The 25,597-nt window shown below is 31.6% G+C and overlaps 1 protein-coding gene across 3 annotated transcripts in view; it reads left to right on the forward strand.

Annotated features, from left to right (window-relative positions):
* Positions 1-21,775, forward strand: part of LOC121115546 (uncharacterized) — a 24,827-nt gene extending 3,052 nt beyond the window's left edge. Inside the window, exons 1-3 of one of the 3 annotated variants that reach the window (XR_011779601.1) lie at positions 3,110-3,503; positions 17,026-21,261; positions 21,321-21,775. Coding sequence is in view for 2 of the 3 variants with exons in the window: in XM_071887581.1 (XP_071743682.1) it covers positions 17,613-21,161 (3,549 nt within the window). In the remaining variant the exon portion in view is untranslated. Of the gene's footprint in view, positions 1-3,109; positions 3,504-17,025 lie in introns of those variants that run through there. The other 2 variants (XM_071887578.1, XM_071887581.1) reach the window with 2 other exon arrangements.
* The last annotated feature ends 3,822 nt before the right edge of the window (positions 21,776-25,597 follow it).

The following is a 25,597-nucleotide window of genomic DNA, read 5'->3' on the forward strand; positions in this document are numbered from 1 at the left end:
TTTTATTATTACAAAGAAGAAAAAGACTGGATACATCGGTACGTACTAATGATTTCACTTCTTCTTTGCTTTTATTATATATTATTTTTATGAACATGCATTTCCACAAATTATTATTTCGTTTATTTTACACAAATGAATCTCTTCATGTAATTTGTATTAACAGTTATACATGATTCAATTTGTGCATGAAATAATGTGATTCTTGCATCATCATTTCATCCCTTATACTTTGAGGCAGGGGGGGGGGAAGGTCAGTTATATTTTCAAAGGGTTTTGTGAGCGTATTTATATTTGTTGAGCAATGTCATGGATTACACAAGAGAAAATACATCTTTTATACAACTTCTTAAAATAAGTACTTTAATGTACTGCAAGGAATGGTAAAGTATATATATTATTTTTAAGAACTCTTTCACCCTTAAAATATATTAAACCTCAGACTTTAATATTTGTGTGTATTGCCTAGGGAGTTAAAACAAGTCACTTGGAGTCACATGAAAAATGGAGAATATTTGATGTGAATATAAGTTTCTATTGAATCCCAAGGAGAAAAGTTATAAAGTTAAGGCCGATCAGACTTATCCTTCAAATACCAAGAACCCTCATCATAAATGTTATAGGTATATAAACGTTGTATTTCTCTGGATAAATTTGGAAAAAATCATATTCTCCAAAAATTAAATACAAACTCAGAAGGCAATCAACGTTCATTTGCTGCTGCAAATGGAGGTTAAAAACTTAATCAATATTACATTAAAAAACATGCAAATTAGATCATAATTTCTGTAACAGAACAAACATCATTGCAAGTATAAAATTTTCACTCTATTCATGAGCCATTTTGTTAGAGCAAAGAGCAACATATCAAAATTGAATGGTACATTAAAAATATTCTTTAGTATATTAAAGATAAGCCTAATGTTATGGAATAAAATCTTCACTATAATTTCTGTTTTTCAGTTAATCCCCGCTCATATATATTTTTGTACTAGTTACAAATCATTAACAACATTATTAGTAATCTATTTTCTCGAAAAGGTTTCTAAATATCCAAATTTCAAACAAGTTTCTATGACTTATTTAGTTCGTATACATAGCCATGTTTGTTATGTCGACTTATATATTGTTTTATTTTTCCTGGTTCATCCCTTCTTAATGTATCGCTTGAGCAATATTCATTTACTCGCTCGGCCTTTCTTTCTTCACTCGCATAAAACGCCATCATGTAGAGAAAAAAGATATTTTTCTAATCAAAGGTCATAATAATTTATTTGTCAATACCATATGATTTTTTTAGAAAGATTTTTAAAATAAAAAAATCATTTAATTAATTGACTTTTATTAAAAAGGTCATTAGAATTATGAACAAAATATTGGGAAGGGAATGGCATTAATGAGATTCTGAAATGGAGATAAAAAGTTTAAAAACAACTTATTTAAAAAGAATATGAAAAAGGATTTAAATTGCAACTGTTACAGCTATTCGAATGATGACTGTCACTAGTGTTGAGACTCGGTCCAGCACATAATGTTTTTTTCGGTTCGATCTTAAGTAATTTTTTCTAGACCGATCCGGACCGATATTTCGGTCCAGACTGCGGACCGATTTTTTTTGGTATCACTTTATGGACTAATTTTTTTTCGGTCTTAATTTATGGACCGATTTTTTTCGGTCTCATATATGTATTATGAGAGACCAAATTTCTTTTTTCTAGATCCACCGTCTTTGATTTATTCAACAAAGAATAAATATCTGGATAACCTTGAAAATCTCAAAAGTATATGATATGTTCTAGAACAAATACTGTACACAGATAACATAAATTTGTTCATGTGAGCTATCTCTGTTTAAACTTCGTATGACGTCATTGTACTTGAAAATACATTTGAGCGTGAGAACCTTCTACATTTGAAATAGTTTTAGTGCAGGGAAAATATTGTAATTATATTTAATTTCATTTACATTTATCCTATTACAGATGTATAATTCAAATATAATACAAAATGTATATATAATTCAAGATCAACGAAAAAAATAATATATAGGAGGTTTTTTATAATTTACTTTGGAGGTGAAGTTTTGACACTGTTAACCTCTCCCTTCACATAAGAGAAAATAAATAATGTCCTACAATCTGTAGGCCAATTCTTTTCGACTTTTACTTCATGTGCCCACTCTCCTCTCCAGACGCGAACCCTTTGGACTGGAGGAGAGGGTGTGTACTACTCCTCACAGGAGTGTCCATTGTCGAAAGAAATCTATCAGTAAAGAGCGGATCAAGTTCGAGTATGCAATGGATTTAGGCCTCATATCGAGACAATTATTAGTTTTGAGGGCTCACTTATTGCCTAAAAGTTTTGCCGAGTACTACTTTCAGATGATTTTGTTAAATAAATATCCTCACAAGCCCTCTTGTTTAAATTTTACTTTTGAAAAATTGAAAATAATAAAATGTGTACCAGTAGACACTGTATAAGCAGGTCCAAGTATGGTAATAAAGGACAAATTAAGGTCATAGCCAAAAAATTAATCGACATTTTTATTGTTGTTAGGGGTGAGAAATGGCTGTGAGTACACGTTGTTACCTTTATTGTTTCTCGCAGCCTTTTCTCCAAAAAGAAACAGAAAAGAAGCCTAAAATCATCTGGAAGCAGTGTGTTGATACTTTCAAACTACGGAATTATTATTTAATCATTATAGAGACAGTTTAACAGGCGCTCATTTGAATTCAACAAATCAGCGTTCAGAACATTGATTGGAAGAAAGGAAGCATACCAATCGACAACGTACCACAAATCAAAATGAAATGTTTAGTGTTAGTGAGGCTATGCCCCAAGAATTGGTGATATTGTTGTAAGGATATCATTCTAATTTCAAAAAAGAATCCTGGATCCTTGTTTTGGTTTTTGTGTGTTTTTTTGCTAAAGCGATTCAATTCCACCTTATTCTCATTGTAATAGTACTAAGCGTCGTTTGATTCTTCTAGGGCCAGTCAGTTGTGCGTCAATAATGTATTAATATACGTACATATATTTACACCATTAATTATTATAACAACTGAGAAAAGTCCCAATCATTCACATGATTGTGTTTTCTATTCCTTAGTACTGGCCGGCCGAGATCCGTCAATTTTTGAGAGTGTGCGTTCCTTGGTTTCCTTTTTGCGGGTGTAATGGAATAAATTCATTTGATTCAGTTAGGTAAGGAAAGAACTTGGTTTAAGACAGAAACGACTTGAGGAAGGTGCTTGTGGCAAATCTTTTTAGTACATACATAGTTGTAGTAGTGAAGGAAGAGTACACAGAAGATTACTGCATCTCTCTCTCTCTCTCTCTCTGTTTCTTTCTGTCTCTCTTTCCTTTTCATTTAACGGTTTAGTGAAGAATTAACTTATTATTTATTTATGGAAGACGGAAATTTCTCCAACTGTGCATTTACCTATACATGTGCTGCTGACATAAGGGAGGAAGAAACACAACATCAGTAGTACATAGTGAAGGTAAGACGTTACAACCAACTGTTGTTGAATGGCCACACACACAAAACTTCAAGGCAACATATGGCATCTCACTTCTTTTATTTTATTATTATATTACATTTTTTGCACGAACAAAAAATCTCTCCAATTATTATTATTGATCAAACAGTCCTACGACCATCCATTTATTATTTATGTACAATTCAATAACACTGGGAGCGAAAGTAAAAGGTTGAGTGATAGAAAGAATTTCATTCTTTTTATCATTTGTTGTCCTTTTCTAATGTACCGTTATTTGGTCATTTTTTTTTCTATTTACAAGGGATTAATTTAGAGTAAGAGTCCAAATATAAACAAATGCTAAACTCATTACACAAATCCACAAATATATACGGCCATACCTGTATTAAGCGGTCAGGCAAGGGAAAGATGAAAAAGGAACGGCTTAGTGCAGGCAACCTCTTAAAAAACCGGGTCGTTGTAAAAGTATTGACTGTATATGTTGTATACAAGTTGCAGCTTGTATAAGCAAATTGTACAAGTTGCGATTGCTATTTTTTATAATGCCTTATTTAATTACAATATCAGTCATTTTAATCATTATTATCCATTAATTGATGTTTTCATTTCATTTGATATATTGAATTTTTTTTTTTTTTTTTTTAATATATATCTAAGAGTAATATTTTCTTAACAGTGAGTATTTGAACTAGATAATGTGCCACAGGATATGCAAATATATCAAAAATTACACCATCAATAAATGAACCATCTATTGCATTAACTTTGTTTTGATTAAAAGTTATTCAGCTCAATATTGAGTTGCAATTTGTACAATTTACTTATACAAGTTACGAATTGTACGTTTCACGTACATATATATAAAGATTTTTTTGGTATGTATATTAATGGAAACAAAAAAATAAAATACAGACGACTCCTGAGCTCTAAGTTGTCATTCCCTTGACTAAAATTAGTCTCAGGGACATTATTATATAAAGATTGTTTTAATTTGAACCATTTTCCTTTTTAAAAAATCTTAGTCTCAGTGACCACAAAAATGATTTTTATCTTTGATTATAGACGGAAATGTCAGAAAGTAAAATGTTTGAACAAAAAAATAATTACAACGACCTCATCTTGTCATTCATTTAAAAATATGTAAAAAGTGATGATCAAATTATCATTTCTTAAGAGTTCAATTTCAATAAATTTGACCCATTTGGAATCCTAGCACTCACATATTTATATATTACTGATGAACGGAATCACATTTAACCCACAGGATTCGCGGTTCGTGTCGGTTTGTGTATTTGTAAACTACAATTTCAACAAAAATCAGTTTGTTCCTCTCCTTAAATGTCATATTTCTCACAAAACAAAAATGCCCCATTCCAGAGCTCTTAAGACGAACACATTCTCATGCTTCTATGACAAACATTGAATTCCATTAAAAAATAATTCAGACATCGCAAATTATTAATTCATGTGAGGCCCTTTTATTGAAAACTAATGTTGAATGTATGGTTGAGGAGGGTGTTGAATTCTGCCATAACACGTATTATACAAGAGTATCATAATCTCTAAACACAACCCCCCACTTTAAACTTAAGGAAAGAACTGGACTGATGGGACTTTGTTGATTTTAGATTTTTTAGACGGATCATTAACACTATCCAATGACATTAAAAACTACAACAGACGCTCCTTTCTAAAGGTAAATTACCACATGGATCAACAGCTATCAAAGTTTTGTGACAATTTGATCTTTAGTTTGTGAGTTATTGTGCTAAGTGTGATGTTACTTTTGTTATTTTCAAAGTAATGGATCTAAAAGATTTCGTGTTTTAATTTTAGAGTGACTCTTGATGGGAAAAAATACCGCACAAGCTCAGTTATGTCTATGTGAGTCTTATGGGGTCTCCGCTCCATAAAGCAAATTTAATAAATTAAAATAATAATTTGTAAATTGCCAATTTGAAACAAAAGAAAAACTTATTTTTATGTTAAGAAAGGGACTTTTCAGCCCATGTTTTATTACGTTTATAACTGAATTAAAAAGAAGAATTTGCTGTTTTAAAAAGGAGAAACTATAACTTACTATATAACAGCAACATAACCAAACTCGAAAATGTGAATATTGTCATCAAACTCTTTCGAATAAAAAAAATTTGACTCGGATCCAACACTAAATAAAACAAAACAATTTCCATTTCGATCCACTACTGACTCCATGTTATGTTATGTATAATATCAGTATTCTTTTATTGTTATTGAACATGACAATTAAGAATTAGTTAATTAATTACGCATCTCCAAACGGAAAAATCATTATTTCAGGAAATCATTATTTTTTTCACTGAATAATAAAAATTCAAAGTCATTCCGAGTTTCACTAAAAGCTGATTGGGCTTCATTTAAGGACAATTACAGATGTACAACTGTAGTACAATTACATCTCCAGTTCATCCTTGATCCTTGTAAAGAAGGATTTACATACCGAATCGGACTTAAAATACGTCTCATGGAACAATATTTGTTAAATGACGTGACTATCATATACGTCTTATATTATGTTAGATATTTTGGAGCTAGTAACATCCAATATTTATAAGAATCATGATAAAGGTATATTTTACTGAGCCCTTAATTACCAAAAGTGGCAAGCAGTTATCGTGAATAAATGATACTGACAGTTTTACTAAACTAATTCAATTGGTAAGCTGAAGTAGTTGATATTATCCTTTTCTTCCAATCAGAGCCGTTCCTGGCTTTCATCATTAGGGGGGGGGGGCTTGCCCAAAAAATTATTAACACCGTTATATAATTACTTATAAAAATAGGTTTATTTTATACTAACAAAGGATGCCCGCATTGGAGGGAGGAGATAGGGAGAAGGATGTAAAATTAATTTTTTTTTGAAAAAAAATATCATTAATTAATTTTTAGAAGAAAACTACAAAAATCCATAACTATTCAGAGAAAATTATTTTTGTTTTTAGAAAAAAAATTGAATATTAAATTTTCTAGTAAAGAGAAAAAATTCCCACATTTACAGCCCCTCCAACCCAGCCCTTGGGATGGTCCTGGTGTGTATATACTCGTATAATGTAAAAAATAAATTGGGATTTTCTCTGTACATTTATTTTTGTTCAAAATTGATTTATTGTTGATGTACTACATATTTAATTCATTGGTTGATGTGATGGAGTATAATCAATGTTGGGGGAAAAAAAATCCCAGAATCGTTATCATTATCATGCAGCAAATGTCATGAAATCAAAGGTATCCATGTAAATTAGGACTCTTATGATTCTTAATACAAGACTTCAAATTAGCTGTGTCCCTTTTACAATAGTCAACATAATTTCAACTTTTTTCCCCCCTTTGATTTGGATACAATGTTCTAGATTGTTTTTACTTCGAGAAACTTGACCTTTATAACCCAAGATTACTGCTTTTGTAGCCTAATGAGTATTTTTTGAAACAAAGATATTAATTCCAACATCTATATGAACTTGTATTATTTTTAGCCTTGAAAGATTTAAATAAAACATTAAAAAAAAATGCATTTTGTAAATACATGTTTCCGGAGTCAAAATATATTTTAATTATTTTTATATCTCTTTCTGAATGGGGAAAAATATACAACAGGACAAACAAATGACAAAAAATAAACTCTTCCTTTCAAAGACTAATAAATTCCTCATCTTTGATCACTATGATAAAACTATGGTTTCTTGTATAGTGAAGAAATACGACTTAATAGTTGTATATCATTTATTGTTTGAAAAAGTATATTTTTAATATTTATTAAGCTATCAAGGTTGATTGATAATATATTTACTTTTTTTTCCTCTCCGAAAAAACATACATTTTGGGCCATAAAGGTTATTTTCATATTTCTACAAGTCAAAACAATCCGGACACATCCTCTCAATCCAAGGCAAACATTTATTGACTATTGTTTTCATTTGTCCTTGAAAAATGTCCCATATTTTAAAACATCCTCTAGAGAGCAAATAATAACAACCTACTTAATCAAACAATACAGTTTGGGTAATTGATTATGTTAGAAGGTATGACTCATTGAGAGTATTAGTATCAATTATTAACTAACACTTTCGAAATGTTGGATATGATTACTGAATGCAGGGCTGTGTACTCTTGGGTATGGTATATTTTCTCAGGACTCAGATTCTTCTATAAATAATACTACTCCCCACTCTTATGTTTTGCTTTGTATTATTCATAAAAGTTTTCAGTCTGGTGCTTTTATTTTCATAACTGCCTTTTTTGAAAATTAAAAGGGAGTTGCATGTTTGAATCATTCATTTTTTTTAACACGCCAAAAATTCCTATTTTCAAATTAATTTTCAAAGTAAATTATCCCATCGGACAAAAAAATAAAAAAAAACACAATTATAATTTTTCCCTGTAAACAAAAAATATTTGTACATCTCACTTGTTAGTTTGCAATTTTTTCCTTCATTCATCCAACCTCTCTTTTCCTCAGAAACATCCAAAAGGGTATTTAGTAAATACCCTTTTATTTCATACTGTTAAGTTCAAGTCGGACTTGGGACTTGGTCTTGAAATTCAAATCGTACTTAGGACTCGGTCTTGATGTTCATGTCGTACTCACCCTAGAATTTAAGCGAGTCCACAACCCTGCTAAAATTTAGGAAAGTATATTGATCCTTCATATGAGACTTAAAAGCGATCCTGTCTCTGTTATAGATCCTCTACAATCGTCTCATATTTAAAAAAAAATCATTTGGAATCATTGTTAACAGTGGTGTTGTTGTCTCCATTTGTGGTAGGGGATTAAGCGCCCGAATCGTTTCTGAAGCCTCCCCCCTTATAAAAATAAAATTAGAATAATAATATCATATTTTATTGAGAATAACTTCATTTTATATATTTTTTTCAAATTTAATTTATGAAATCTTTTATAGTGACAATCTATTTTGTCTACTTTAAGTGTAATTTGCAGCGGATTTAACGGGTAAGAAAGGATAATTTGTTGATAGTAATTAAAGTTCGTCTAAGAAAATAAATGTAGTCCAGATTCAATTTTGTTACAAATCATTCCAGCTTGCTTTTGTGTTGACAGGACAGAGATACGAAAAAAATTCTTGTCACTATGTACTCTCTCTCTATATAAAAAAACACACATGATGTGGTGAATTGTACATATAATTATATTATATGTACAATGTACATCTCTCAAGGCAAATACATAGGAGATTAATTAATTATATAAGCCCAGTGCTTCTCAAACCCTGCACCTTTCAAATTATGGAAGTCAAATGGATTGGGCTTTTGGCTTCTCAGGGATGTTCGGAGGGGGATAATTTTTTTTTCTAAAAATTCAAATATTTAAAATTGAAGTTCATTTGCCATTTTTTTTTCAAAATATATAATTTTCGGGGATAGATATGGATTTTTGAAAATTTTCTCCCAAATATTGAAAATTTCATTTTTTTTTTCAAAAACATTTATATTTTAAATGAAATTCTAAGAAATTTAGTTTTTTTGTGAATACCTGCTGATTTTTGAAAAAAAAAAAATTTAAGAATATTAATAATTTTTTGGATTTTTTTTTCCAAAAATTTTCTTTTGAAACTTTTTTTTTCAAAAAATTTATCTTTTAAAACTATGGATTTTTGAAATTTTATTTCAAAAATTAAAAGTTTAATTTTGGAATTTAAAAAAAAAATATATATTTTTAAATTAAATTTTTCAATTTTTTCCACTATTTCTAAATAAATGAAAAAAAAATATTGTATTCAATGATGCTCCTGATTTATGGAATGATAATAAAATAATCACTTAAGACACACTGCTTTAGCCTCATAATCCGAATTCACATCCATATGGGAAAGAAACGACGAATGTTCTGCTACCTTCATATTTAGAATTTCTTCACTTATTTATTATTATTTTCATTTATAGAAATCATTTCCCAGCCCTTTACTTAATGCTAATGGATCATTCAGGGAGAGAGAAACAGATAAATACGAATGTTGAAATATCTATTCGTACGAATATATTTTTGACTTAATTAAATCGTGATTCTCCTCTCTTCTAATGTCTCTACGCGTCATTGATCTGCAAAATTCCTATAAGAATATATATGTGAACATACAATATTAATCCGATTAATGTTATGACTATACAAAGTCATTTAATCATGCTTAATCATATAGTCAGTTATGCAAAACAAACAAAGAAAAAAGCTTTTGAAGGAAATTAATTTCCACTCATATTGGTAATAATTTAATATCTACATTCTATAATAATTGTATTGAATTAAAAGCTATGCAACTAACTTGAAGCTAGGGCTCCACCTCAAATATATTGCTACGAGTCGGAAAGAAGAAAATCAAGTTTGCCCAACACTAAAATTATATATACGGGGTTGTTCAGGTAAATCTGAATCATCTTTAACTACATCCTGAACAATAAAAAAAAAAGAAAAACATTTACATGTTTATTTCAAGTTAAAAGTGAGAGGTTGAGTCTTAGCTTTAAGTTACTGGCCCAACTTTTAATTCAATTAAGTATTTAGGATGGAGGAGACTCGGAGGAACACCATTATGGAATTTGCTTGTGCTGGACACAGTCCAGTGTACATAATGAAGATGTTCGGATATCCAAAGAGCACAGTCTACGATGTATTTGAGAGAAAAGTCTCCGAGTGATAAAAAAACGCATCCCCATATTCCTCGTAGACCTGAAACGTTCCTTGAAGTCATCCCCTGGGACTCCGATTAACGCTCTTGCCAGAAAGCGCTAAGTAAGCCGTTCAACAGTGTCCAGGGTCATAAATACTGACTTAAGGATAAAGTCATACTACTTCCACAAAAGACCCATCCTTACAGACAAAATGAAGCCACCCAGGCTACCCACAGAAGAAGATGGCTGAACAATTTGAATCTGGCAACGGAAACATCTTTTATTCGGTTGAGAAACAATGGACTGTTGACAGGTCCTAAAACATCCCGAACGACTTTGATTGGTCACAGAGAGCGCCCCATGTCTTTAAAATCATGTTTACGGCCAACATCATGATCAGCAATGGCAGTGTCATGCCCCCTCCCCCGAATCTTCTTTGAGCCAAAGGAGAGCGTAGGTACCGACAGATAATATGAACTCCTGTCTGAATGTGATACCTTGGATGAAAGCTGAGACCAATGGTGTCGAGTTCCTTTTCAACAAGACTTGGCCCCCTCTCTCAAGGTCCCCAAGACCCAAACTTTGTTTAAAGAAGGGAAAGTGTCATATGGCCCTCTATATGAATACCATACATTAATTCTTTTATGTGGAGTTAGAGAGGAATGTCTCTACCAATTCAGACAACAACACTGACTTCTTGAAGGACTCCATCATCAATTACTGGAACATAGTCGTCCCTACGGATGTAGTCAAGGCCTACAAATCTTTTAGGCTTTGAATCGAGCCAATGATTTGCGTAAAATTACAAACCCATTAAAGGAACTTTTTCTTTTGTATTATTAGAACATGTAAATAAATTTCATACCTCTAATTCTTCCCTGATTGACTAGGATGCAGTTGAAGCTAGTGCAGATTCACCTGAACGACACTGTACGATAAAATATAGTTGAAAAGGTAGATATTTTAAACTGCAGCTAATCCCAGGCAACCCTAGCTGCAAATAACCATGAATTTAAGTGCAGAGTCTTTCGAGTCTAATTCTGAACCCATAAACAAGACTCAAGTTCAGACTCGAGTAATCCAATTGCGGATCTTTGAATGCTTTCCAATTTTTCTTTCCCCCATGGACGTTTCTTATTTAATGACCTTTACATATTTGAATAGAATAAGTTATTCGAAAGACCTTTGGTGAACTGAAGGAAAAGTTACTAATCTAACAGTTTGAAATGTTTTGGTAGAAAAAGTTTAACCTCAAAAATGGGCTTAAGGGCCACAAAATTTCGGTTGGGGGATAGCTCAGAAATTTGATGGTTTTTAGTTAAAAATGATTTAATTTTATCGAGATAAATTTTGTTTTTGATGTGTTATGAATGCGTCAGTACTCCAGTATCACAATAGTAGCGGTAGTTCAAACAAAACTATCCCAGATAAAGGAGTTCTAGCTCACAGCTTGTACTCGCGTCACACTTAACACGTATTAAAATTCAATTTTAGACTCAAATAGCACTCGTAAACTATGATTTGTAAGTAACACTGTCTATAGGATGTGATTTTCAAATATTTAGAGTTGTCACTTCTTAAGAAAGCATTAAAGCATATCTGTCCCAACTTTAACCTATCATAAAAATCATTTTCTTTTCATAAATATATTTTGTTGAGATCTCTTTATAAGAAATATTTGGTTTATTACTTTTAATACAGATAAATCCCTTTATGTTTCTGGAATTGTTCAAGGACTCCTTATGAGACGGACCCATAAAGTTTGAGAACCACTGTCTTAGAGAGCTACAATTATGTAAGACCGATTTGGTAGTAAAATACGGCCTACACAAAAAAATATGTGTAGATCAAAAAAAAATATATTTATCGGTCCAGGGTTTTAGACCTCGGTCTGAATCGAAATATAGGTCCAAATCGGTCTAAAACCATCACTTAAAATCGTACTTTGAAAAAATTTTGGTCTCAGACCGTCTCTTAATACTAGTAGAGATGTGCCTTTTTAGATACTCTAAAAAATCCCTTTACAATAAATTGTAGATTATAGATAATCCTTGTAAATGTATCAACCTAAAAAGAAAGCTTTGGTGTAATATAAATTTTAAAAAAACCTTCACGAATGTATTTCACAATTGCTCGTGATTCAAGGTATACCTGTGTATGTATATAATATAGAAAGATACGTCAATAATAGTTAACCATATGTTGATAAAGTGTAATAATCTGAGAAAAAAAGTTGAATGAAATAAACATGTGGTGGTCAAGGAAGGTTATATTTTTTGAGTATTTAATGACTAGATTTCAATTTAGGAATCTACTATGTCGATGTATTGATATTATGAAAAGAGGGGGAGAGCTTGAGAAATTAAAGGTGACAGGTGCGTATTTATATATAATTACGTCATTCTATAAAATGTATGGACAATTACGTCTCCATATTTGCTAACAAAAAATAGTTTATACATTTTTTGTCCATATATAAAAAGTTAAATGGATAAAAGTTTCAGTATATGTATATAAAAATAAATTTGGGATGAAATTGTTCAAAAATCGATAAATTTTTTATATATATAGAGCATATTGATTATTCTATCATCAAAAACTTTCATAATCTCAATATCTACCTAGTAGAAAAGTTAACAACAACTCACTTTTGCTCTTGATGGTGATAAAATTAATTTCTTGTGTGGTTTAAAATATAAAAGATAAATATAAATATATGACCAACAAGGGTGGTTTGAAAAGTATTCCGACCTAACAAGGATATAAGACATTGTTTATGATTTTTTTAAATTTTTAAACATAGTCTCCTTTTTAAGTCTACATAATTCTCCCAGGCATGTTCCCATCTCTGTAACTTGTCCAAATAGTACTTGGCGTTTTTCTCTGCAATATAATTGATCACAAGAATCTTTGCAGTCCCCTACTTTGACTATTTTTTGTTTTGTTTTTGGCTTAAGGTGGTGTATCCAAGTTTCACATACAGTAATTAATTAACGCCAAAACCTCGGATTCATTGCACATAAACTGCGTCGATTTTGTCAATTTCCAATGTAATACTCACGTCAACTCAACTCACTCAAACAACTGTTACATCCCAACTGCTATGAGCGTCGGTTTTTGGAATTAAAACAAAAAATCTAAAAACTAAAAACTTTTGAAAAAAATTCATAGATCTTTTAACAGTTTGCACAAAATTTAATTTTTTAGAAAAAAAAACCAACTATTAAATTTTATGGAAATAAATTCAAAAATTAAATTTCCAAATTATAAATATTTTCGAAATTACTTTAAAAATTAAATTTCCAAATTATAAATATTTTAAAGTTTTTTTCAAAATTATTTTTTTTAAAAATTAAATTTCCAAATTATAAATATTTTCTGCTCATTCAAAATGGCTGAGATTTTACGAGTAACTGTTAACAGATACTAAAATTCATAGTTATTTACAAAAAATGAGATTTTTTTAACAGAATTTCAAATACCCACACTTGGTTAAAAAAAAAATTTTTTTTTTTATTAAACTTTAAATTTTTTTTCAAATATTAATTTTTTTTAATGAAAAATTTAAAAATTCATAGCTATTTACAGAAAATTATATTTAAAAAAAATTAAAGCACCTCCAACCCACCTGTAAACTTTATCATTTTCTTTGGGCAAAAAATTTTATTTCTTGAGAATAAATATAATTTTTTTTCAAAAAAATTTAGTTTTTGTTAATATCTGTGGATTTTATAAAAAAACTCTAAGAACCAAGCCCTTCCCAAAATATAATCTTACAGACACCCCTTATTATATATTCCAATTGTTCATAGCTTGGTAATAAAAGTTAATTCAAATTCCACCAATCAACGTTGTTCAGAACATGAATAAAATAATGTTAAATAATAGTTACATAGATGGGAATAATGGGGTAACTACCAACTGATTCGGGCCTTTTTGTGTTTCTTTTTAGAGAAGAAAGGGTTGCAATTTACAAAATATTAGGGTATGTATAGTAGGAACAAAAACAGACAAAATTTTATGCTTCAAAGGGTGGAAAAGAGAAAAAAATGGTTGTTATGAATTGCCTTTTTTAAAATGAAAAGATCAGTATCAAATTGAATTTAAGCACACACTATATAATAAATAAAAGTTAGGATTTCATTTTGAATGTCTTACTTACTAATTTGATGCAATATCTTGTTCCCAATTTTGCTTTAAATGTCACGATACATGCTTTTTTATATAAATCTTTATACATACATATAATATCAGGGGCCACACCCCAGAGGAAGGGCATGATGACCAATCTAGTTTTTGAGAATTTATAATGTTCTATAGCTATCTTTTGACCATATTTTGATTTCCCAAAAGAGAACATGTCCTAGCATAATTAGTGTTGATAAATATTTTGTTATTAGTCAAATTCAAGATTAAATTTGGATTCTTATTTTTTTTTTTTTAGATTTTTGGCCATTCTTTATTTTTAAATTCACTTTCATTTTATGAGTGGATTAACGGTAGCACAAGTTCTCTTTTGCAAGAACAAGTCATCTTTTTACATTATGCAAACTGAATTAACTGAATAAAAAAAGGACATTTCTTGAATTTATAAAAAAATCCTGCAGCTATAGACAGGATTTAAAAAGATGATATTTCTCGGGAAAATGAGAACAGTTGGTCACCTAACATCTAGAATCAAAATGTATGCATTTTTAATGACAGTTAATGCCCTTTCTCCCCTTTCAAAAACAGTCCCCTGAACCGGAAAAAAAATAGGATACTTTATTGTTTAATAAGGTCCAGAGTAGTATAATCCAAAAAATATCATTAATAACTATTAAAGAATAGGAATTCAGCAATGAGGATCAGTTAAGGTGGGTTGCCACTTGAATCATGCCGTTCATTTGTGTACCATAGAGATAAAAATATACAAATAATGACGTGAAGAAGGACTTTACACAGTCATAGTTGACGTAAACATTCAAAATGTTGTAATAATAAATAGATATACAGCATTCAAATGTTTTTATGTTCGATCCTCATTATATTTTGTATTTGATTATATTTTTCTTCATGGAACTCTTCTGTTTTTATAAAGGGATTGATGTGCAAAAAACTCTTTTTTTCCATCGTTTTGGTCACCTAATATTAGGCTTAAAAAAATTACCTTGCTTTTGCTCAGAGTAAGCCTCAAAGTATTTTATCGCCATGGAAGTTACAAGTAATACGTTTTGTAAGGTTATAATCTTCGAATCTCGGCAACACACCTTATCAAAATAAATAGGTTTTTTGACTTAAAATGTGTCTTGTTTGCAGCGGCCAAAATACTATGGGAAATAAAGTTTTAGAAGCAAGAAAATTACAAACGTGACACTTTATCTCTCTCAATCTAGTTGCACTTAAAACCAGAGAACCCTTTCATTTTGAAGGAGATGATTTTTGAAGATTATAATAAACAACGGTATACAAAATACTTCTTCTAAAGGTACTAGTTATATTTTGGATGTGGCAACCCGTAAAAATCCATCAGATGTACACTATTTGTGTACATTTATTTGAAAATTCAAGTTCTGACATGTCTTTCATAAAAAACAACTTTTACTTTTTTTTTTTTTAAATAATTTTAATACCGTAATTGTCGAAGGGTAACAATTTACACTAATTGTCTGATGAGAAAATGAAATACTATATTACGTATTAATACAATTTGTTTGATCGAATTTCCCCTTGATTGGCTCCCATCGAAATAACCAGTAAATAAACGCAAATAAATCTCTTTTCGACACACTTTATATATAGTCACATTAGTTATATCAGTTTTAGGACTGATCGCGTAATCCGTTTTTTTCCCCCGGCCCTTTCAGTCTTTCTTTTTATCAGTCCGATCTTTTTTACCGTTCAACAGTCTTAAGATTGATAGATTGGTCTTTCAGTCCTACGGTCCTAGCTACCTTTTTAGTTTCTTCACTCACAGATAGGATTGAAGAAAATAAGAACCAAGAAAATAATACACGATAAGTAGAATGTAGAATAATACGTTATTGTCACACATCTCCTACAGATATCTGGCCTCATTGAAAGAAGTAATGAATTATAATGAAACTTAAGTGACTCAGTTGACGTAGTTGTTAGTAACTACATAATTTCAGCCGTTGTAGTTTCTACAAAAGACCAACAAGGACCAGTCCTGGAGCTGACTAATTTTATTGGGCCCGGACGTATAGGGCTACAGTCTTTTTAGTTGTTTTTTTAGACCAATCCAGCGCTATGCATGATAGATGTGGTAACACGCCTTAAGATTCTCATTTCAATAGAGAACTTATTTTATATTTATTCTTCATACATATGTGTATTTATATAGAAATGAAATTATTATATGATGTGTTTAGAAACACACTTTTTTTATGTTTCTTATTTATTTACTTTGTGAAAGTTAAAGGAAATGTCAAATATAAAAAGATTTATATAGCCATCCATCTTAAAATAATTTTTACTCAAATGAACTTGTATTATTATCATTATTGTAGCGAACGACTGCCTCCAGGTTCAAAAATGATTATCAAATAAATATTTAGATAAATATATATCTTATTTTTTGTAAGTGAAAACATGCCATAAGGTCAATTTATAAGGATATTTTTAAGAGAAATAAATAAATTTCTCTTCTTCTTTAAAATGAAGTTGCGTGAATGATGAAGCCTATTCAAATGTTGCGTGTTTTTTAAATGATTTGGCAAAATATATTTAATGTATTTAATATATTATTTTTCTCTCTCTCTCTCTTTGCTTCTTTAAGCTATTATGTATTCATTTTAAGGAAACCACATACTTCTCTCTAGATTATAATTTTTAATTTATTTTTTATTTTTTTGTATGATAGGTTCATATTAGGAAAACCAGAGGAGGAGGAAGAAAATTTGAATTTTGAAAGAAGAATGGATCATTCATCATCTGTTTCTTACGGAAGACACAATCTGCATTTAGATCATCACCCCCTTCCAGAAGAAGAGGATCATATCCACCATCATCGTAAATCCAAAAAGAAAAGCAACAACTCCTCATCATCCAAACGCTCCTCAACTAACAGCAACAACACTCAGAATAAAGGAATCCTCAAAACCTTCAATTCCACAACAGAAGATTTCCTTCGCAAAAACGAAGAACTTCTTCTTAAACATAAGCGGCAATTACTCCAATCCCGCTCTGCCGACAATACACTTGAAAGACGTCGCTCGGATGAAGAATTTGAGAGTCATGAACTACACAGAGAGAACGAGTCTTCTCCATCCCCTCATCATCATCGAAAATCCCGTAGTTCCAAGGAAGTGATATCTAATAGTTCTATTTATGCAACAGATCCTGGATCACGTAGACACCACCGACATCATCGCTCATCTGGTGGAGGAGGAGAGAAGAAAAAGAAAAAGTCATCCAGTTCCAAAAATGGAGGAGAGCCTCTAGATTCGCATGTTATTTACGATAGACCCAAAGTCCCTGCGCTCAAAATATCAAAAAAGTCATCCCGTAAATATTCATCCCCTGACGAGGGGGGTGGATGAAGACCATGATCAGAGTAACGATATTGGATTTTATGAGAATTTAAAGTATCCAGGAGTCGAAGATAATGGCATTGTTGATCACATTTATAGCAATGACAATTGTCTGTATGATGTCCCTAGACCTGGGAATAAACGTATAATGGACGACCATCTCCCTTCTCCTCCTCCGAGTAATGAGGATGTACCCGAGTCTGGAGAGCCAGAGGAGGCTATATATATTAATAGTGAATATGAAAATAATCAGGATTTATATGATGTGCCGAAATTTCGAATGGAGGAGCCACTTACAACCATTCAAGAGGGTGAAGAAATAATTCCTGCTCCGTCTACTGAGGAATTATATGAAAATTATCCACCCGTGACACCGTCTGATGATATTTGTAGCAATAACAATAATGCTAATGGTAATCATAGCAATCACATGAACAACAGTGGCACAGTTCGCACGCGTCCAATTATCATGAATAGAATTGAAAATATTTATATGAATGAGAGCTATTCAGATCGTGGCTCATCTGGCTATAGGAGTTCTCCCTCTATTCAGTCTAGTGAAGAATTATACATTAATGAGACTGCTATTCCGTCAGAAGACGACGAAGACGAACCAGAGGATCGATCTGGGCATCAAATTGAACCAGTACTAGCAAGTGTCATCCCCAGTAGTCATTCCGATATCCCTGACTCTAGGGATATTGCCATTGAAACTCATACACAAGATAAGAATAGAGGATCGGGAAAAGCTCCACTAAACTCTGAGGAACAGAGATTCCGTGAGCTCAAACGAGAAAAAGAAAGACACAAAGCTCTCCTCATTGAGGCAGAAATTCTCAAAAAACGAGAGGAAAACAATAATAATAACCAAAACAGCAATTACCGTGATTTCTCATCATCTCTTAAAAAGTCAGTGAGTCCAACAAAAGTCCCTAATACTCCTGAGACTTTAGTCTCTCCGTCGCCCCCACCCCCACCTCCTCTATTATTTCTGGAGCAGAGTGACCTTGATGACAATAAAGATACACTGGGAAGAGGAGAAGAAGATAAACCAGTATCAGTGGATTTTGAAGAATTTGATATTGAGAAACCAACGCAGTCGAAGCGAATATATCATGTGCCAGAGCCCAAAAATTTTACTCCAAAAGTAGAGAAAAATCGCTCAATTGAAGTGTATAATGAAACAGTTCGCCAGCGAGCTCAAAGGAAGAAAATAGAATTACTAGTTAACAACAACTCTTTGTCAGAGCCGGAAGAGGACGAGGACATTGACGAGAAAAAAGAAGAGGGGACGAAGAAGAAAAAAGAAGTCGTTGATAAAAGCAAAAATATTAAGGATGATAGTAGTAAAATTAAAATACAGTCTAAAAGCTCTGAGTTTCCAGTAGAAGAAGAGGACAAGGATATGCCCAGTGTTCAAAAGCTACGTTCAAGATTTGAGATAAGTTCAAAGACGGGGAATAAGAAGATGGGTAGTTCACAGTCATATGACTTGGGTGATGTTCGAAGAGAGGAAGGGACCTCGAAGCCGGTGAATTCCGCTGCCAAAGTATTTAATGTCTCTGCATTTCAAAATAATGTTAAGAAGAAGGGAGGCTTTAGAGTAATGGCAAGCTTGACACGTCGATCTGCAGTTTCTATAAGTAGAGCACTTCAGGATGGGGAAGAAGTAACAGCGGAAGGGAAAAGAGGCTCTTCTGCTATTTTACCACCTGTATCTCTCAGAACTACTCAGAAAGGAAGACGACAGGATGATAACATGAGTCAACATAATTTAGAGCAACAACACGTTTTCTCCTCCACAAGAGAGAGCAGGAGGAACAGCAATCGACAAGTCTCCCTACTAAGCAGTAGTAAAATGTTTACTCGTCCACCTGTGTCAAATCTATGGGATCCCACATCCCTCATTTCCTCTATTTATGACGTAAATTTATCATCCTCTTCTTTCAAAGGAGGAGAAGAAACAAATGGTCGACACAACTACTTTGAAGGCTACATGGATCGTCTTCCCTCCGGGAAAAGGAAGGCAACGATATGGAACTCATGGAAAACACAATACTTTGTACTCACGCGTGGATCTCTGACAGCATACTTTGATGAATCTAAAAAGGAAGCTCAGGAAATATTTGAACTATTTTCTGGGAAAATTGAGCGAATGGATTCAAATATAATTGGAGTAACGGATAGGAGAGGACATTTCATTCTCCTTCGAATAATTTCAAAATCCAACAATGAGAAAGAAGATGAAGAACTAACAAACAAATGGATAAATTTGTTGGATATTCATACTAAAAAGGATTATTCTAGTACTTTTATTACTCCTGGAACCTACGACCTCTCTCTCCTCACAAAAATTATCATTGTAGATTTTGGGGGTGCCTCTGTCCGCGCTGGAATAGCAAGTCGTATTCCTACCCTCCCAAAAATATTCTTTCCAAGTGTAATGGCCGTCGCTAAAGATAATGAGAGAGAAAAGTATTTTGGTCTGGATGCTTTTGCTCCAGAAGTACGTGCACGGTGTGATTTATTTCATCCCATGTCCTTTGATCGTCGAACAATAGACCTTATTGCCTTTCAGGGCATGTTTGAAAAGATATTTAAAGACTTGGGTATTGATGACCCAGCAGAATATGAGTTACAGCTCTCAGTCCCAAGATCTCTGGATGATAAAACAAAAATAGCAGTTAGTTCTGTTCTTTTTGAAGAGTTTGCAATCCGTTCCTTAAACATGGCACATCAAGCCGTTTTCTCCATGTATGCATATCAGTCTAAGACGGGAATTGTCGTGGATATCGGTGAAAGAATGGACATAATTCCAATAGTCGATGGATACAAAGTGGGCTCAGGGATGTCAAGATCTCCAGTGGGAGGAAGAGAACTACGGAACCGTACTGCTCAATATCTTCAAGTCAAAAACCACAATCTCTCTACTTCATCCCCAGTAGATGACTATGTACTCCGTGCCGCTCTCGAAAAATCTGCTTATGTAGCTCGAAACTTTGATCGAGAGTTAGAGATTTATGAGGACAATTATGATGAGCATAGTCAGGCCATACCCTACGGCGGAGGAGGGAAGGAGCTGATCTTGGGGTCAGAGAGATTTGAAGCCATTGAAGGTCTTTTTAAACCCGAGTTATGGGGTCTTGATCAAGCAGGAGTGCATGTACTTGTTCATAAAGCTGTACGAGAATGCCCTGTGGATGTTCGTAAGGAGGTAACTAAAAGCATTTACTGCTCTGGAGGACTCTCTTCAGTTCCAGGATTTGCTGAACGTCTAGAGTTGGAAATGGAGAGACTCACTCCAAATGTGAAACCCAAAGTGCATGCCTCCCTTTATTCATATCATGCAGCGTATCTAGGGGCTGAGAGTCATGCTCTTTCTGAGGGATTTGACGATATGAAAATGAGTAGAGAGGTTTGGTATAGCTCAGAAGGGAATCATACTGCAAGGATGTGGACACTTTGATGGACAAGGCATGTGTTGTTATCCCTTTGGATTGGAACTTGCTTCTTGAAGAAAGTTTCGTCAAATCGAAAAATGAAAAGTCTTCCTAGAATTGTATAAAGTAATATATTATAAACTTATCATAATATCAATGTTTTTTCGATTTTTTTTTTCATAAAGGCAGAGACTCGTTGTACTTTATAAGAAGTAGAGATTGAAGTCTTCGTTCTTTATCGTGTGTTTGTTGTTAATACATATTTAAGTATGTTGTTGTCGATCTATTGCCATAGTCAGAATTGTGCAATATTTATTATGTATACAATAGATGATGATAGATCCTCAACAAAAAAAACCCTAATACCCTCCCCAATCATTCTCTCATTAATGATAAATATAAATTGTTTTTTTTTTTTTGTTTTTTTTGTATAAGTCAACAAAGGCAATATTCCAATTTGATCACGTGTTCACGTGTGAAGCTTCTATAAAGAGATTGTATAATGATATTATTATATTACAGTAACAATATATTTTATGCTTGTGAATATACTTTTTGTACATAAATTATAGTATTTGAATGTATGTAATATTGAAAATCATATAAATATTATACTTAATAAATCAAATATACCTAATAATTACCTACAAGACCAAGAAAGACGTCTTATGAGGGTCATTTATGTATAATTATTGTTATTATATAACATATCAATTAACGTACAAAGAGTTCAATAATGACATAAATTGTTTCCTTTCTAGCTTACAGCCCTCCAAGTTAATTATTTTATTATTTAGTTTTTATTTTATTTGTCAGTTGTGTGGGTAATGAATAAATGCCAAGAATCAATGGATTTCATTCAATACATAGACACAAATAGAGCATTTTCACTCACGCTACTAACTACATCAAATTTATAACTCGCTTTTTTGTAATAAAAATAGATGCAGTGTATTTTCATTTTAGCTGTTTTCATTCATTTTCATTATTTGGATCTTGTATGATTAAAAAACAGTCTTACGAACTCAAAGAAAGTATTATATAAGATTTTGATTTTTATATTAATCCATAACAATCAAGGCCCTTGGTTTAGAATTGGTGTCATTTCATATTCTGTCATTCATACTCCTGTTAGTAAAAATTAACAGCCCTTCTTTATATAATAATTAAGAGTTGGCAACAAGAAAAATATGGAAGGCATAGGCATTTTTACCATATGTTTTTCTTTAAATTTAGAACAATAAGGCATGTCATCTTGGAGGCTCATAGTTGATATTTTTACAACATAAAATAGACAGAGTTACAATGAACTTCATCAAATGGATTAAAAAAAGACTTTGGCGCCTGAATTAAATACTAATTGATGCCAATTATAAACAGTATTATTTGAATTCAATCACGGTAATATGTACTGAATATCAGTACCTAGGAAATGGTTAGATTTTTAGAGATAAAGGACGATATAAATCGGGCGAAATATCTTAATATTTCCATTGTAATTGTTAGTGTATAGTCTAAAATACGGAAATAAGATTGTATGACGATGTAATAACATATTTTAATACAATTGAGGGTTAGATTTATAATATTCTGGATATTCAAAAAATAAAATGAAAAAAAAACAAAATTTTATAACATCAAAATATTAAAAAGGACAGATATATTTACCACACCGAAGATAAAAACGTACAGAAATGAACCGCGGTACAAACCCGTACCAAACAAGCCTTAATATATATCTACGGTCCATTCACTTTTTAAACTATTAATATGAAGAAATTTATTTGGCGGAAATGTAATTAAATATGGTCTACCTGTCAGCAATTTCCTTATTATTACGAAATAATTTATAGCCTCAGAGTTAGTGAGAGTGAGGGTCCTAATCGGCTCAACTACAACAGTAGCAATATCAATCAATTTTTCTTAGTCTTTATTACTAAAAGAAAGATTGAGGCACCCAATAATATATATTGCACATAAAGTATGCACCCAAATTGGCTCAGCAGTGAAAAAATTTAACACATTAGTGGAATAATTTCAATAGTTAGACAAAATGTGACAGGGTGGGCTGGAAAGGCTGCAACCCCCCTTCCCCCACCAAATGCAGGAATTTTTCCTTTCTGTTAAAAATTTGAAATTTTTTTTTTCCAAAAAATATACTTTTTCTACATTTTTTTTTCAAAAAATTTAATTTTCTGCCAATAGTTAATGATTTTTAAATTTTTTCTCCTAAAAATTTATCATTTGACGTTTAAGCAAAAAAATTATATTTGAATTTTTTGTCCATAAACTTTATTATTCTGTGAATAGCTATGCATTTTTCAAATATTAAATATATAGCGTTTAACCGGCAGTGCCCGGAGTAATTAGGCGTCAGTTAAGTTTTGCTATAGTTAGGTAGACGATAACTCCCCCAGAAATCCTCTTTTTTATTCTTCGTTTTTCATGAACACACTCCATAATTATATCAATTCATCTGACGTGTTCTTTCCTCAAGAATGAAAAATAATAATAAGGGTTTTTACATGAAAATATTATATACAAGTTCAGTCAATTTGATTCTGCGGTATTTGAACTTTAAATCCAACATTTATATCATCAATATAATCAATTTCAATTGGTGAGACTTGTTTGTTTTTAACCAGCTAATCCCTCTCTTTTTTCGCCAAAATTTGATAGGACACTCGTCTTCCTTTGTGTGTGAACAGCAATTTATCATCATGAATAAATAAAATACAACATAAAGTTACGCTATGGAGTTGAATTCCTTTCATTTATTAATTCTTCTGATATACTTTATATTTATAATTCAAACCAGTCATAATATAACCATAGAAATCTTTAAATGTGACGAAGCTATTTCTATCTCTTATCAAGCATAGAGCAATATTTTAACCCGTACAAAAGAGCCAAACTTCGATTTACTATATTTTTGCTTGTGCAGTAGGGATATCTTTTTATTTCTTGTTCTAACCCCGGTAAATGTTCACCATGATTGATCATTATAACATTTACACTTTTATTTGTTGGTCTAGACGATTGGATTGCCTTTTGAAATTAAAATACGTACACATTTGTAAAATGAATAAAAGAAAATTTGTGTTTAGAATAAAACATAAATAAACATTATAGTTTAAAATTAATTTTCTCTTTAGACATCTAAAATCTTACAGATGCAACAATTATACAAAAACACCTCCACAGAAATCAGAAAACATAGTAACTAACATAAGCAATTATAAAATGATTGCTAAAAGGCCTCATAGTGAGACACAATATTAAAACAAAAAAATCCCAACTTATCATCCTGCAATGTTCTTACTGTGTAAGTTGTACATATTGATGATGTTTCTTAAAGATTTGTCATATCATATTGAAGATGATGGGTAATATTTTATAAAATCCGAAGCGTAATTCCAGGAAGCACCATGAAGCTGGGGAATCTTCAAATCTAACAGCAACATAAATTAAAATAGCTCTCAAATCCATCCCCTCAATCATTTTATCCTCCGTAATACGTTGAGCTATGAAAGCTTTAGAGTTACAAAAAGTACTGATGGTTTTTTCTTCTACCGACTGACGCGACTGGTGAGTAGGAATACCACACAAAAAAAGAGCCTTTACAAAATTTTGTTCAAAATCTCTTATGTAGTAATGTTTAAGTAAAATATAATCCCAAACTACAGTCAACGCAGAGCAGTCAAAAAAAGGTGTGTATAACATTATTATACATTCAACCACAGTCTTTCCTCGGTAGTAAGAATTTTATGATGCTAGTAGATATCTGAAATTGAGATGTAAACTTTTCCCCATTATTAATACCCCCTCAAAGAGCCCATAATTATTTTATCCCACAAACTAGGAAGGTCAAATGCTTTACTATATGCATGCTATATCTAGAAAATAAAAGAAAATTTGTGAACCTTTCATTCAGATAGACAATTTATGGTTTTACTTGATATGCTTTCTCACCCTTATTATATTTGAGATTGTCATAAAAGTTAAGATTTCGAAGTATCCTTTATAACGAAGTGAATCTTGAGTTCAGGAGTCAATAGACCCTCATATGCATTTATTTCTTCAGTAACCTCTTCATAAGCTATAAATAAAGTATCAGAGTCATTTTACAAATTTTTAGTATCTTCTTCATCAGCATTGTCTACTTTGTCTAAAATCCTATAAATTTTTTCCACAAATAGTGCTACTAAGAAAATTAGAATATCTTATTTTTGTTTTCTTTCCATTATAAAACAACTTTTTACAATCTATAATAAAGTATTCATAAAAATATATTTATGAACAAGTTTTATTTGCTAATCTGTCCACTAATAAACTATATTTTAAAATGAATACCTAACTGAATGAAAAAAAAATATAAAAGATTTGTCTCGTATCCTATACAAATTTTAAAATCTGTTAAATTAGAGAAAAAAAATTACTTTTCAAACACAAAAAAACACAA

The sequence above is a fragment of the Lepeophtheirus salmonis genome, chromosome 1 (assembly GCF_016086655.4).
Source record: "Lepeophtheirus salmonis chromosome 1, UVic_Lsal_1.4, whole genome shotgun sequence".
Taxonomy (NCBI): domain Eukaryota; kingdom Metazoa; phylum Arthropoda; class Copepoda; order Siphonostomatoida; family Caligidae; genus Lepeophtheirus; species Lepeophtheirus salmonis.